The 12,852-nt window shown below is 39.6% G+C and overlaps 1 protein-coding gene across 4 annotated transcripts in view; it reads right to left on the bottom strand.

The window, feature by feature from the left end:
* The window catches only part of LOC149024982 (zinc finger FYVE domain protein), a 112,776-nt gene that overhangs the window by 63,247 nt on the left and 36,677 nt on the right, over window positions 1–12,852 (bottom strand). For all 4 annotated transcript variants that reach the window (XM_089145164.1, XM_089145165.1, XM_089145166.1 and 1 more), the window contains 3 exons: window positions 10,209–10,332; window positions 1,419–1,517; window positions 1,229–1,300 (listed from right to left, as the gene is read on the bottom strand). In XM_089145164.1, the coding sequence (XP_089001290.1) occupies window positions 1,229–1,300; window positions 1,419–1,517; window positions 10,209–10,332 (295 nt within the window). The remainder of the gene's footprint in view (window positions 1–1,228; window positions 1,301–1,418; window positions 1,518–10,208; window positions 10,333–12,852) is intronic.

Below are 12,852 nucleotides of genomic sequence, written 5' to 3'. Positions count from 1 at the left end.
CTAACCCCAGCCCAACCCATCCAATCTGGTTTGCACTCTACACATTTCAAACTACCCCTTACCTAACCGACACAACCCACTTCCTGGTAACCTTGCCTCTGAAAGGTCGCACCCCCTTCCCCCTGATTCGTGTTTCCCCTTCTGGTGAGGTCTCTCCACACCAACCTCGGCAACCCTAACCATCTGTTCCATTACTAAATCTCTTCCTCTGGCAACATCCAATGGCGCCATTCTTCTCCCAGGAAAGGTATAAAAGCCTCCAACACCCCCACCCCCACCCCCCATAAAAAAAAGGGAGCAGCTTTCTTCTTGCAAAACCACCTTTCTCCCATGTGAGAAAAATTAATCTTTCCATTCCATTAATTCCATCATCGCAAGAGCTCCAAATATTGACTTCCAAGTTCCAACACCAATTAAAAGCATGTAATAAGGTTCAGATATGTCATTCTATAAGGGAATAACACCAAGACATCAAGGACCATTTCAGCAAGGGAAGTTGGATGAAGCTGATGTTGCAGACAAAATGCCACAAGCAAACACTTGTGCTATCAAGGACCGTCGTAGCCAGGGAAGTTGGACACAGCTGATGTTTCAGATCCTGTCATCCATATCCAAGGCTGCTGAAAGAGTCATGGCTAGCGGAAAGAAGCTAGCTATGTTTATTTTTTACCTGGGTTGAATATGTGGAACTAGGACAGAGAGATTTGATCAAATTGGCATAGACATTCCAATGCAAGTCGGAAGCAAAGTTTCACAAGACAAGAAGTGGGGAAAGCTTGAAGATTCAAAATAGGAAGCCACTGTTCCTCTTAGAATTTTCGTTTTTTGCTTGCTTGCTAGCTACAAAAAGGCTCCTGATGGCCAAGAGAGAGAGATTCAAGGGTAGGAAAATGTTCTATAATACTTCGAAACATTGTGGTCTTAAGATATAGTTTTTGTGATAGAGGCATGCCAAACTCGGCAACTAAAATATTTACGAATCATACACACTAATGATTATGCATAAAATAAAGGACATTTTAAAGACATGTGCCATCTAGTCTTGACACCTTAAGTCCAAAGGCTTTCTGGTAAAACACATAGGCATATTCTTACTGAAACATTCTCGAAAGCAGCATCAGATAAAAAATTACAACCAGAGAATGGAGCTGACATTTTTCTTGCGATAATAGGACAGAAGAATGGAGGTAACCCTCAAATCACAAACTAGCAAAGCACCATTTCTTACCCGATCCAGAAGCCGCTTGGACATATTGACAGACCTTGAAGAATTTGCAGCAACATCAATAAAAAGAAGAATCTGAAAGTAGAAACAAATGCAAACACATAGTTATGGTTATTTCCCATCCATCCAATTACATAGTTTGATTCCATAAATAAAATGGGAAAAAGGAGGAAAAAATATTGAGAACACTTACCGCAGCTAGAGGACCTAACTGAGAACGCAAGGATGAAAAATCTAATTCTTGTTCAGCACTCGAAGTTCCATCAGCAACACGAGAGACTGCATCTTCCACCTAAAAAGCATATTGGATAAGAGGCTGTGAACTAATACAGACAAAACACCCTAAAATGGACACAGCAACAGGGTTTGATTAACGTCATACAAAAAAAGGAAAACAATAATTTATTTGGTAGTAAAAAAAGATGGTGGAGAACTAGAGATCCAAACCCTATTCTTGAAACTGCAAAATAATACTCAAATGCATTTTACACTGCAGCAACATGCCAACAACTTGATAAATAAAAAGAAAAACATACTTCGATTTCCACTGGCCATCATAGTTGCCAAAGTGACCCAAGGCATTCGAGGGTTACCTAGGGTGACAAGGTGTCCACCATGTCTTGCCTAGACACCCTAGACACATTATGTCTAAGTGTAACATAGCGCCGAAAATTTTACATAATTATAACCATACGTACATAATTGGGGTGGGTCTTCAGTGTTGTAAGTCAAGAGTTCAAGTAAGAAAGGTAGTTTGTCTGTCAGGATGCTTTATTATTTTAGTCCCACATCAGGTATTATTGTATTCTTCCTTGCATTCTACTATTATAAATAAAGAGGCCTGCTATTTCACAAAGACACAAGCCAGGATTCAATTCTTTCAACATGGTATCTGAGCGATCTCTGATCCATCACCGAGCATCATCCTCGTCTCTCTCAATTGCTGAGCACAATGGAAAAAAAGGGGAGGTTCATTGCAGAAAACTCATCTCTGCCTTTTTTTCGTCTTCTCCTCTGCGTCATCCCAATCGTCTTCTACCACTTTCAACAACCACCAACAGGCATCCCAGATTTTTTTCAAGGATTGTCCAGCAACCTTTGACTCTTTCTTCTTCCTCCATCTCTGCAACCTTGCACTGCATGCAACTTTTTTCTTCCACCTCGACTTTTTCTTCTTCCGCCATCTTTGCAACCTTGCATTGCCTGCAACTTTTGCCAAGTCCTTTCAACCAGTAACCTACAACTAGAAAAACCAACCTTTGAAGCCTACTAGACAGCCAACCTTTGCTAGAGCTATTCAATGCCTTCATCCTTTGAACAAAATTCTTCGTCGATTGCAACCCATCGAACCATATTCTTCATTGCTCGAAAAATCCTTTGCTAGATCCTTCGAACCATCTTCTTTCTCTCTCCTATGAAACTAACCCATCGACCATTTTTCTCTCCCTTCTTCATCGCCAAATTTCCTGGAACTAACCCATCTCCTTTGTTTTTCAAAAATCGCAATTGAACTATTTCAGAACCATCGAGCCCAGCCACTGAACCTGGTACCATCGAATCATTGGACCAACCCATAACTATTACTTCTTTTCTCTCCATTGAATGGCACCGTATATGCATACTATATGATAAGTGATTTGTTATAGTTCCCATGATGGCCGATCCAATTACACCCAACTTCTCTAGTATATCTGATGATTTTCCCGTTTCATCTATTCCTTGGGATCGTGAGTTTTCTCTGCTTCAAATGACTACTTCAAAACTGAATGGGGCCAATTATCTACGGTGGTCTCGTTATGTTTCTCTTACAGTTGGTGCTCATGGTCTTACTAGCCATCTTGATGGAACCTCTATCAAGCCTTTTTTTTTGGGTCTGTAATATACAAAGTGGACAAATGAGTGTTTGGTTATGGGATTTCTTTTTAATTCCTTTGAACCAAGCATAATAGAGAGCTATCTTCTTCTTCCCGATGCTGCTACCATTTGGAAGGTCGCTCATCATACATATTCCAAAGTAGGTAATGATGCACAATGTTTTGAGATTAGAAGGAAGATCCATCAATTGCAACAGAAGGACCTTACTCTCTCTCTCTTTCTGTATTATAATAAACTTAGAGGGTACTATTAGACACTTGATTTCTATGGGAAATTTACACCAACCAATGTTATGGATGTTGCCGCTTAATAGAACTGGGAGGACAAGCTTCGAGTTTATGATTTTATGGCAGGTTTAAACATAGAGTATGATCAGATTCAGGCACACATTCTTTCCCAGGAGCATTTTCCTTCTCTAGAGCAAGTCTATGCCATGGTTGAAATAGAAGACAGTCAACGACAGCTATAGTGCATACACAGACTCTAGATAGGTCCGCATTAGCTGCTGGTTTTGGCAATAATAAGCCTAGTTCTAATGACTTTTGGCGACCTGTGAAGTGCGAATATTGTGGGAAAGAACACCAAACAAAGAAGAAGTGTTGGAAGTTACATGGACATCCAACAAGTTCCCAAAAAGGGGGGGGGGGGGAGGAGCTCTACTTATTGGACGGCCCTCCATTAGCACTTTCTACGGTCTCTACATCATCCTCTTATGCGTTAGTGTCCTTATTGTAGTGGCATAATCATCTTGGCTACATTCCTTTACCAGTTTTATCTTGACTATTTACTAACTTAGTTAAAAGATGTAACTTAAATGATTTTCGATGCAATGCTTGTACTTTGACCAAGCAAACTAGACATGTTTATCCCATTTCTGATAATAGAAGTGAAGTTCCATTTTGAGTTTTTCATTCTAATGTGTGGGGTCCCTCTCGAACTGTGTTTATATCTGGCCATAGATGGTTTTTACATTCATTGATTGTTGCACTAGGACTAAATGGGTATTGGGCTAAATAGGTATTGGGTATGTATTTTACACCAACAAAGTGATTTGTTTTCCTGTTTTCAAAATTTCCATAATATTGTTAAGACCCAGTTTGGGGCTATCATAAAAATACTTAGGACTGATAACGGGATTGAATACTCGGGTGGGGCCTTTCCCTCTTATTTGGCTGATCATGGAATTATACATCAGACTAGTTATGTCGATACTCCACCTCAAAATGGAGTTGTTGAATGCAAGAATTGACATCTCTTTGAGGTGGCACGATCTCTTATGGTCACTATGCATATGCCCCCTCAGTTTTGGGGTGATGCGGTTTAAACCACCACCTATCTGATTAATAGGATGCCTTCCCGCTGGCCTCTTGAAGTTCTTTTAGGGACAACCAACTTTACAATTCCTCCTACGGTTTTTGGGTGTGTTGCCTTTGTCTGAAACCATCATAGTCATGGTAAGTTAGAACCCCATAGGTTACGGTGTATATTCCTAGATTACCCTCCTACACAAAAGGGGTATAAGTATTAATATCTTGGCTCTCGTCGGTTTTTTGTTTCTATGGATGTTGTCTTTCATGAACAAGTTCCTTTCTTTTCCCCTACTCTTCTTTAAGGGGAGAGTGTTAGTGAAGACACTCTGGTGTTTCTTGAGATTCCTTTTGAGGTTCCTATTGTCGAGTCTCCTCTGGGCAGATTCTTCTTCGAAGATGGAGTGACTGGACAGGAATATCTAGCGGCTGATGTGTAGGGGGAGACTAGACCTCCTCTAAAGACCTATCAAAGTAAGTAGAAATTTCCCCCTTCTGAGCCACACTAGTTAGAAGCACAGGCTCCTAGTCCTGAAGAATCCGCTCCTCCTAGTGAGCATCTCTCTGATCTTAATTTACCTATTGCATTGAGAAAGCAACCACGTACTTGCACTAAACACCCTATTTCGAATCATGCATCATATCAATCCCTATCCCCAGAATTTCAAAGTTTTATTTTCTCTTTGTCCTCCACCTTTATTCCCAACTCATGGCAGGAGGCAATGTCTCACTCAAACTGAAAGAAAGTTATAGATGAGGAAATGCAAGCCTGGGGGGGAGAGACATGGGGCTTGTGTCTTTGCCTACAAGGAAAGAGATTGTTGGGTGCAAAGGGGTGTTCGTAATAAAACACAAAGCAAATGGAACCATCAGGAGATATAGGGCAAGACTGGTAGCCAAGGCCTTCACTTAGACCTATGGCATTGACTAATAGGAGACGGTTGTCCCTATTGCCTAGATAACCACAATCCAGGTTGTTCTCTCATCTGCTGTGAATCAAGGATGGAATCTTCAACAATTGGATGTGAAGTGCTTTTCCTACATGGAGAGCTTCAAGAAGAAGTGTATATGGATGTGCCTCCAGGCTATTCTAGTCCAAAGACTCATGGGAAAGTGTGCAGATTAAGGAGAGCCTTGTATGGACTAAAGCAGTCTCTTAGGGCATGGTTTGGAAGATTTCACAATGCTATGATCTCCTGTGGCTACAACCAGAGTAATGTAGACCATAGCTTAGGTACTTTCTCAGGTTAAAGCTAGCCCATTCTGCTAATGTACTCTCTCCCCCTCTCTCTCTCTGAGAAACTACACCTTGGACTTATGAGAAGAGACTGGGTTGTTTGGATGTAGACTTGTAGTTGAGCCCAGTCAACACTTTAAGGCACAGGAAGGAGAACCAGTTGACAAAACTAGCTATCAAAAACTTGTTGGGAAGTTGATTTATTTGTCACACACTACACCAGACATTACTTTTTGTAGTTAGCCTTGTCAATCAATACATGCATGATCCTTACTCTTCACATCTTCATGCAGTGTATCGCATCTTGAGGTAGTTAGAGGCATCTCCAGGAAAAGATATCCTAATTTCTTCTCATGGGCATCTTAAAGTTGAAGCATGCACAAATGCAGATTGAGCAGGATGTCTAGATGACAGGAGATCTACCTTTGGTTATTGTTCTTATGTGGGGGGTAACTTGGTGTCACGGAGTAAAAAACATGTCGTAGTTGCACGGTTTAGTGCTGAAGAAAAAATTTAGAGCTTTCGCTCAAGCATTTGCGATGTATTATGGTTGAAGGGCCTTCTTCAGGAACTAGGGGGAGATCTAGAAGAACCTATAAGGTTGTATTCTAACAGCAAGTCAGTCATCAGTATAGCCCATAATCCAATCCAGCATGAAAGGACTAAACATGTACAGATTGATAGGCACTTCATCAAGGAAAAGGTTGAGTCGGAGCTGGTTCAGATTTCTTTTGTCACATCTGATAATCAGCGTGCTGATGTGTTCACAAAGAGTTTGAGTGTCAAGTTGTTCAGTAGCATTGTTACCAAATTGGGCATGATAGACATCTATGCACCAACTTGAGGGGGAGCCTTGTAAGTCAAGAGTTTAAGTGAGAAGGGTACTTTTGTCTGTTAGGATGCTTTATTATTTTAGTTCCACATTGGGTATTATTGTATTCTTCCTTGCATTCTACTAGTATAAATAAAAGGCCTGCTATGTCACAAAGACACAAATCAGGATTCAACTCTTTCAACGTCATGCAACAGTAAAGGTCGCTCCGTTTTGACCAAGTAGTAACGGTTTGAGTCTAGGAACAACCTCTTCAAGGTAAGGCTATGATGCATAGTGGAAGGAGACTCGTGCATTGGTTATAAACTTTGGGGGGGGGGGGGGGAATATATCATAACTCAATATGACTTACATATGCAAGGTATTCCTAATCTAAGAACACTGTATGCTAAACAAAGTATAGGAACAATTGAAGGAAAATAATAATAATAATAATAATAATAATAATAATAATAATAAACATAAATAAATGTAGACACATGGCTGTCAACAGGGTTGAAAAAGTCATCTCGACCAGGTTGACAATATCTAGATCTTGACAAATTTGTGCTTCTTTATTCAGTTGGGATAGTGTTCTAGAGGGCAAATGGGAATAGTTGAATCCAAAACATTAAGGAAGCATGTCTTACTTACTACTTATTCTGATATTCAACTTATAAAACTTACAAAATAAAAATAAAAATAATTTGGTATCATGGTTTTGCATCCTCTGTTGGCAACAAATATGAAGTTGCATATTCTACACCTTGTTTGAGTGCTATGAGGTAACTATGCAATACATATATAAAGAGACATAACATTAATAACTTAAGAAAGTTAAAGACTTGAAATTTCTCCTACAAACCATAAGATACAATGAAGTGTTCGGAATACTACAAAAGCCACAAACATGTTACCACCCTAGGTCAACAATATCATACAATTAGTCTGTAACTGCATAATAAGAAGGTCAAGATTCTTGAAATATTTGAGATTTTCAACTGAGATTCTTGCAATATTTGAATTTTTTTATCAATTAATTCAAAAATGTGCACCTTGTGTCTTGAATATCATCTAGTCTTGAGAAGGTTGAGATTCACAAGTTCTCCGAGACCTTGCTGAGTTTCTGAACTATGTTAACAAGGCATGCAATCAATAAGTAGATCTTTCAATATCTTGGTTACTGGTCCTTAATTAAATCTCTTCAACCAAAAGCTGCATCGGAGTCATACATGAGCAGGTGAACTGGTGTTAGATGAAGTTGAGGGTCGGATAACCAGACTGCTTGCAGACAAGAGATGCAGTCAATGATTGCATGGCAGCAGAGGAAAGAATTCACTCAATGATTCAACTGATAGTTCATCTCATGGCCACATTACTTTGAAGCATAGAACAAAAATCGGTCGAAACTTGCGAAATTTCCACCTAAATTTCCCATTTTGGGAACCTTTAAACGAAAAACTAGGGGACCGAAAAAAATCCCAAGTTTCGATAGAAACCATCAAAATTTCATCGAAACTTGTCGAAACCTTGAAGCCTGTCGAAAATTGTCGAAACCTGGTTCAACCCAGCTGGTTCATGAGAAAAAAAAAATTCCCAAATTTCGTGGGAAACATGGGAAATTTCGTGGAAACCTGAGATTTTTTCCTGCAAGTTTCATAACTTCCACAAATTTTCAATATTTTTGTTTCTTTCATGTTTCCCTAAATACCACGACAAATACCCCCTCCATCAGGACTTCCCTATCCAAATTATATATTCCCTCAAACTAGTTATCTTAGGCATGTTAATGACCAGACTTATAAAGTTGCAGTTGTTGATTACCTTGACAACTATAGGCATAAAATGTCATGAGATGTCTATGTTCGTTGGTTGGAGGAGAGGATTTTATAGGTATAGTACTACTCAGCTCACAGGATGAATCTACGGAGGAACTCCTCTTGGCACTGGGTTGTACTTTCCTTTTATTGTCAATTACTTTGTATTTGATGTTTTGAAGTTAAAAATTATATATTGAATCTTATGTACTTAAGTAGTTAAAGTCTATAGTGTACTTCTCGGACAACTCTACATTGATGTTATGCACATTGAATGACATATCTACATTGACTTTTTTAGCAAAATGCATGTGCCAATTTGTTCTTTATACACTAATTAGCTTAAATGCAGAGTCCCACCCTAAAATACTCTCTAAAAGCTTTCTAAACTTGCAAAAAAAAGTCTTAAGTTTCCTTGAAATTTCTCAGTTTCCCACCTAGATTTCCCATTTTCACCTAGTCAAAACTTGAGTTTCCCTCGAATTTTTTTCTATGTTGTGAAGACATTCACAGACCTTCCCCAAGGGACCCAACAAAAACCCTTCATGACAGTGATGATTTGCAGTCTTACACAAGGAGAATGGCCAAATGATGCAAGATCTTAGGCTAGAGCTCATCAGATTCATGGGGGGAGTTATTTCAATCATGCTGCTACACGGGATCAGATTGCAGTGCATGGCTACACTTAAGGTCACACAGGGAGTTCCGAACTAAGGAGAAGGCATCCAGGATAAGCACGGTATCGATCTATTCTGGCACGTTGGAAGCCGAAAGTTCAGGCAAGCATAGAGGATTTGGGCATTGGCACGCACCATCCTTCACAAGATAGAGCCCAAACTATCACATCATGGTGATAGTTGCCTTGAGACCATTGATTCAGCTGATGAGTATGATGGATACCTTGGTGGACAGGGACCATCCTACAAAATCACCAGCTCTATATTTGGAGGGAATGGTGAATATAAGCATGGCTTCAGTGGATCTTCTAGTTTACCCTCCAGCACTGAGCACATGGGTGGGTCAGATGGTGGGTCATCATTGATTTGAAACCTGTTGTTTTGGTCCTACGAAATGTGCCAGCACCACTCAATTTCAGTCTGAATAAACAATCCCTAAGGATGGGATACCATTGATGCATTGATGATGGGACTTATAGATGGGCAATAATGGATCATTCAGCTGGAACTGGGTGGTGAGTGTTGTACGCTGGCATTTTCCTAACCTGATGTATATTTGATTGTCTTGACTTTGGTTACGTATCTACATTCAACAGCTAAATTATATATATGCTAGAGTAGAACAGTATTGAGCAATAAATAACTTGAGTCCAAACCACAAGCATAATTTTAAGTGATCTTATGTAAAACTAATTCATGACATAGGCATAAAATGTCAACAATAGGTAGCGCCAAAAAATATATAAAATAAATACCTACAATTTCCAGGCCCCAAAACCTAGATTTTCAGTTTGGCCCAAAAATATAGCATGTTTGGAGATCTCAGTTTCAGCCAATATTTAAACCGGCCACAGTACCAAGATTTGGAACCTTGAACACGAGTTATTAAGCTCTAATGTAAAGCATAAGCAGCTGGGCACATTGTTGATGCCTCCAAATGAAATGACAATGAAGCAAATTCAGTTGATAGAACAACCCAATACAGCCACAAACCAAAAACATGTCCATGGAGTCATGGACTTTGGTTTGGTAGAAAAGAACATGGTGGCATTGCCTAATATTAATCATCAACGACTCAGTAATACATGGACCAAACAAACGACCTGACAAGAAAAGCACATTATACAGAAGTGGGGCAATCTCGGTGACAATCAACTTAGCAAGTATGGATAACACGTGATGTGAAGAAATACAAAAAAAAAAATCGTCTACCAGAGGAAAGATCCAAGTAAGAATGGAGAAACAAGTTTGGACCATACCAATGCTTTTCTAAAAGCACCATCTACCCATTCAGCAAGTTCAAGTGTTGCTTTATCTTCTGGAGGTAAGGAAAACCGATGAACTGCCTCCTCCCCAATATCATATTTTGCTCTTTGCATGCAACTGCAAAACAATCAAGCACCAAAAGTGGTCAAACCTTAGCAGCAGATATAATCAGAAAAAAAAAATTTTGAAACTGGAATCAGGCACAATCTCCTCTGAAGAGCTGTATAACCGAATCAGCGTCAGACAGACCAACTATACCAGGTCAAATCAGTGCAGCTGGTCTCTAGAAGGACCAAAAAGAAACCAAAACACTGTTCACATAAAAAGTAGTGTGAACAGTGTTGTAACCTTTTTTTGGCCATGAAGGAATATTATTTAATGATTTTGTGGGTCCCAAGAAGAGATCATGTGAAGATCCTTTTGAAAGACTAAAGACTTTATTTAGAAGTTCCTAAATATGTTATTTCCTTAGTTTCCATTTTTGTGCTGATGATCTTAGCTAAGTAACTCAGCAAGTAGTTTCCATTTTCTATTTTGAAAGTTTCCATTTATTTATTCATGCATGTGACTGAATTATAAAGCCTAGTACTTTCGAATTCTATAGAGTTTCTTCATTTGAATGAGAAATAGTCAGAGAGCATAGCAGTCAAGGCGACAAGGCAAGGCGATAAGAGGACAATGAAAACCAAGGCGACACCAAGAAAAGCAACAAGGCGAAACCAAGATGCTGTGACCCAAAGAAGGGCTAGGAAGCCTAGGCCATGCTTAGGCAACGTTGACAACTGTGTGAGAGAGTTAAGTCTCAGCAGCATAGCAGCCTTTTAATTGTCTTATAGGTGATGCATTCTATTTGGGGGGGGGGGGAAAATATGACTGTTTTTTGTGTTTGAGGGGGGGGGGGGGGGTGTGTGTGTGTGTGTGTGCGTGCTTCTCTTCTTTCTCCCCCTTCTTTTTTTGGGTTTCCCCCTCCCCCCTCTTCCCCATTCTCTACCCCGGAATGCCCGCATGCGCCTATTGTCAGGTGAGCATCATAAATTTAGGTGCTTTGGTCAAGCTGGGCACCTTGGTTGCCTAGGCAGGTGCCTTGGACACTTACTCACCTAAGTGGTGTGACTGGTGTCACCTTGCGTTAGTCCTCTCCAGCACCTTGGTTCACTGGGGCAGCTTGACAACTATATATGCACGTGTTCAACTAAATCATGTATGTTCTACACAACCAGATGCATTATTCACAAAATAGTTATGTTCCAGACTGAGGGGTTTAAGACTATACGTTACATAGATGAGGGAATCAATATCGGATAGTTAAATCCCCTTGTAAGAGAGAGAGAGAGAGAGAGACAGAGAAGGTTCCACATAGCCAACATGTTTGTCCTCTATTCATAACATCAACTTTCATGTGTTTTTCCCCTTCATTTATTATTATTATTATTATTTTGGACAATAAAAAATATAATTACCATCTCATGGAAAAGACAGAAAAAATGGGGGGGGGGGGGGGGGGAGGGTGCAAATTAGGCAGGTAATAGCAATATGCTTTTTACTTGAGGTCTTCTGAGAAGAAAAACGAGGAAGCATTTCAAGCCTAGGTGAGACATAAAAAACAAAAAAGGGGTAAAAACTGGTACCCAAGAAGTAGAGTTGCAGGGCAATTATCTTATGCAGCCTTACCCCAGTAACTTTTGCTAAGAGGCTTCCAAAATCAAGTCTACAGCATTAGAATCGGAGGTCCATCTCCTGAGGCTCCTATCCTTCCAAAGCTGCTCGAAGCACAAGCACACCAGTGATATAACATGTAGAGCTGACAGCCAAGGATCTGAGACCCCAAACCATTTTGGGCAAAACATTGAATTCTGTGTCTCAACCATGCAGCTTTTTTTCTTTTGAAAGGAGGATCCCTTAGGTCTTAACAAGTAAATCTACGGGAGGTCCCCACACCTATGTCGCATGTTTCTTGAAATATGTAGCAAAAAATGGTACACAATACCCATTTCACCAAAGAACACTAGAAATTCATCACCCCTCTCCAAGAGAAGGTTCAGTATTTTTCGTAGTTCCTCCAAAGCATAGTTCAAGAACTCACTGGAACTTCACTAATTTGCCAATTTCAACATGTCTAAAAGAAATAAAAGGTAAATTATGCGGATCAAGTCATCAAGCACAAAATTGCCCTGTTTTCCTTTGAAATCAACCTAGGGATATAGGTGGTGGGTCTTTGTTTAATATGTTTGAGTGGACATGGGCCTATTCTATGGGCCCAAAAGTTTAGTGTCTAGGTCAGGTACAAAAATAGGTTAGTTTAGTAGTTTAATTGGTCTAATTCTGTGAATTTTGGCCAACTTAAGTTATAAGGGTAGATGTTAGATAGAGTAATCCATAAGTCTAGTATTTGTATTCTTAGGGTTATAAATACCCTTGTACATACCTTTTACAGAATATATGAAATACCATTTTCTACATTCTCTACATGGTGTAGTCTTTTCTCATGTTTTGTTTCAGCCTTAAGTGTCTAAGTCAGTCAGTTTTTATTTTCCAAGTTTAAATCAGTTTCCAAGTCCTAATTTCAGCAGCACTTCTCATTTAAGGCTATAAATAGCCCTCATCGATTAGATTAGAGAACAGATCTGAATATTGAAT

Source organism: Hakea prostrata, chromosome 2 (assembly GCF_041222555.1).
Source record: "Hakea prostrata isolate BN-2017 chromosome 2, UWA_Hpros_2, whole genome shotgun sequence".
In the NCBI taxonomy this organism is placed as follows: domain Eukaryota; kingdom Viridiplantae; phylum Streptophyta; class Magnoliopsida; order Proteales; family Proteaceae; genus Hakea; species Hakea prostrata.
The sequence above is the reverse complement of the archived record's forward strand: the minus strand, read 5'-3'. Positions and strand labels throughout refer to the sequence as shown.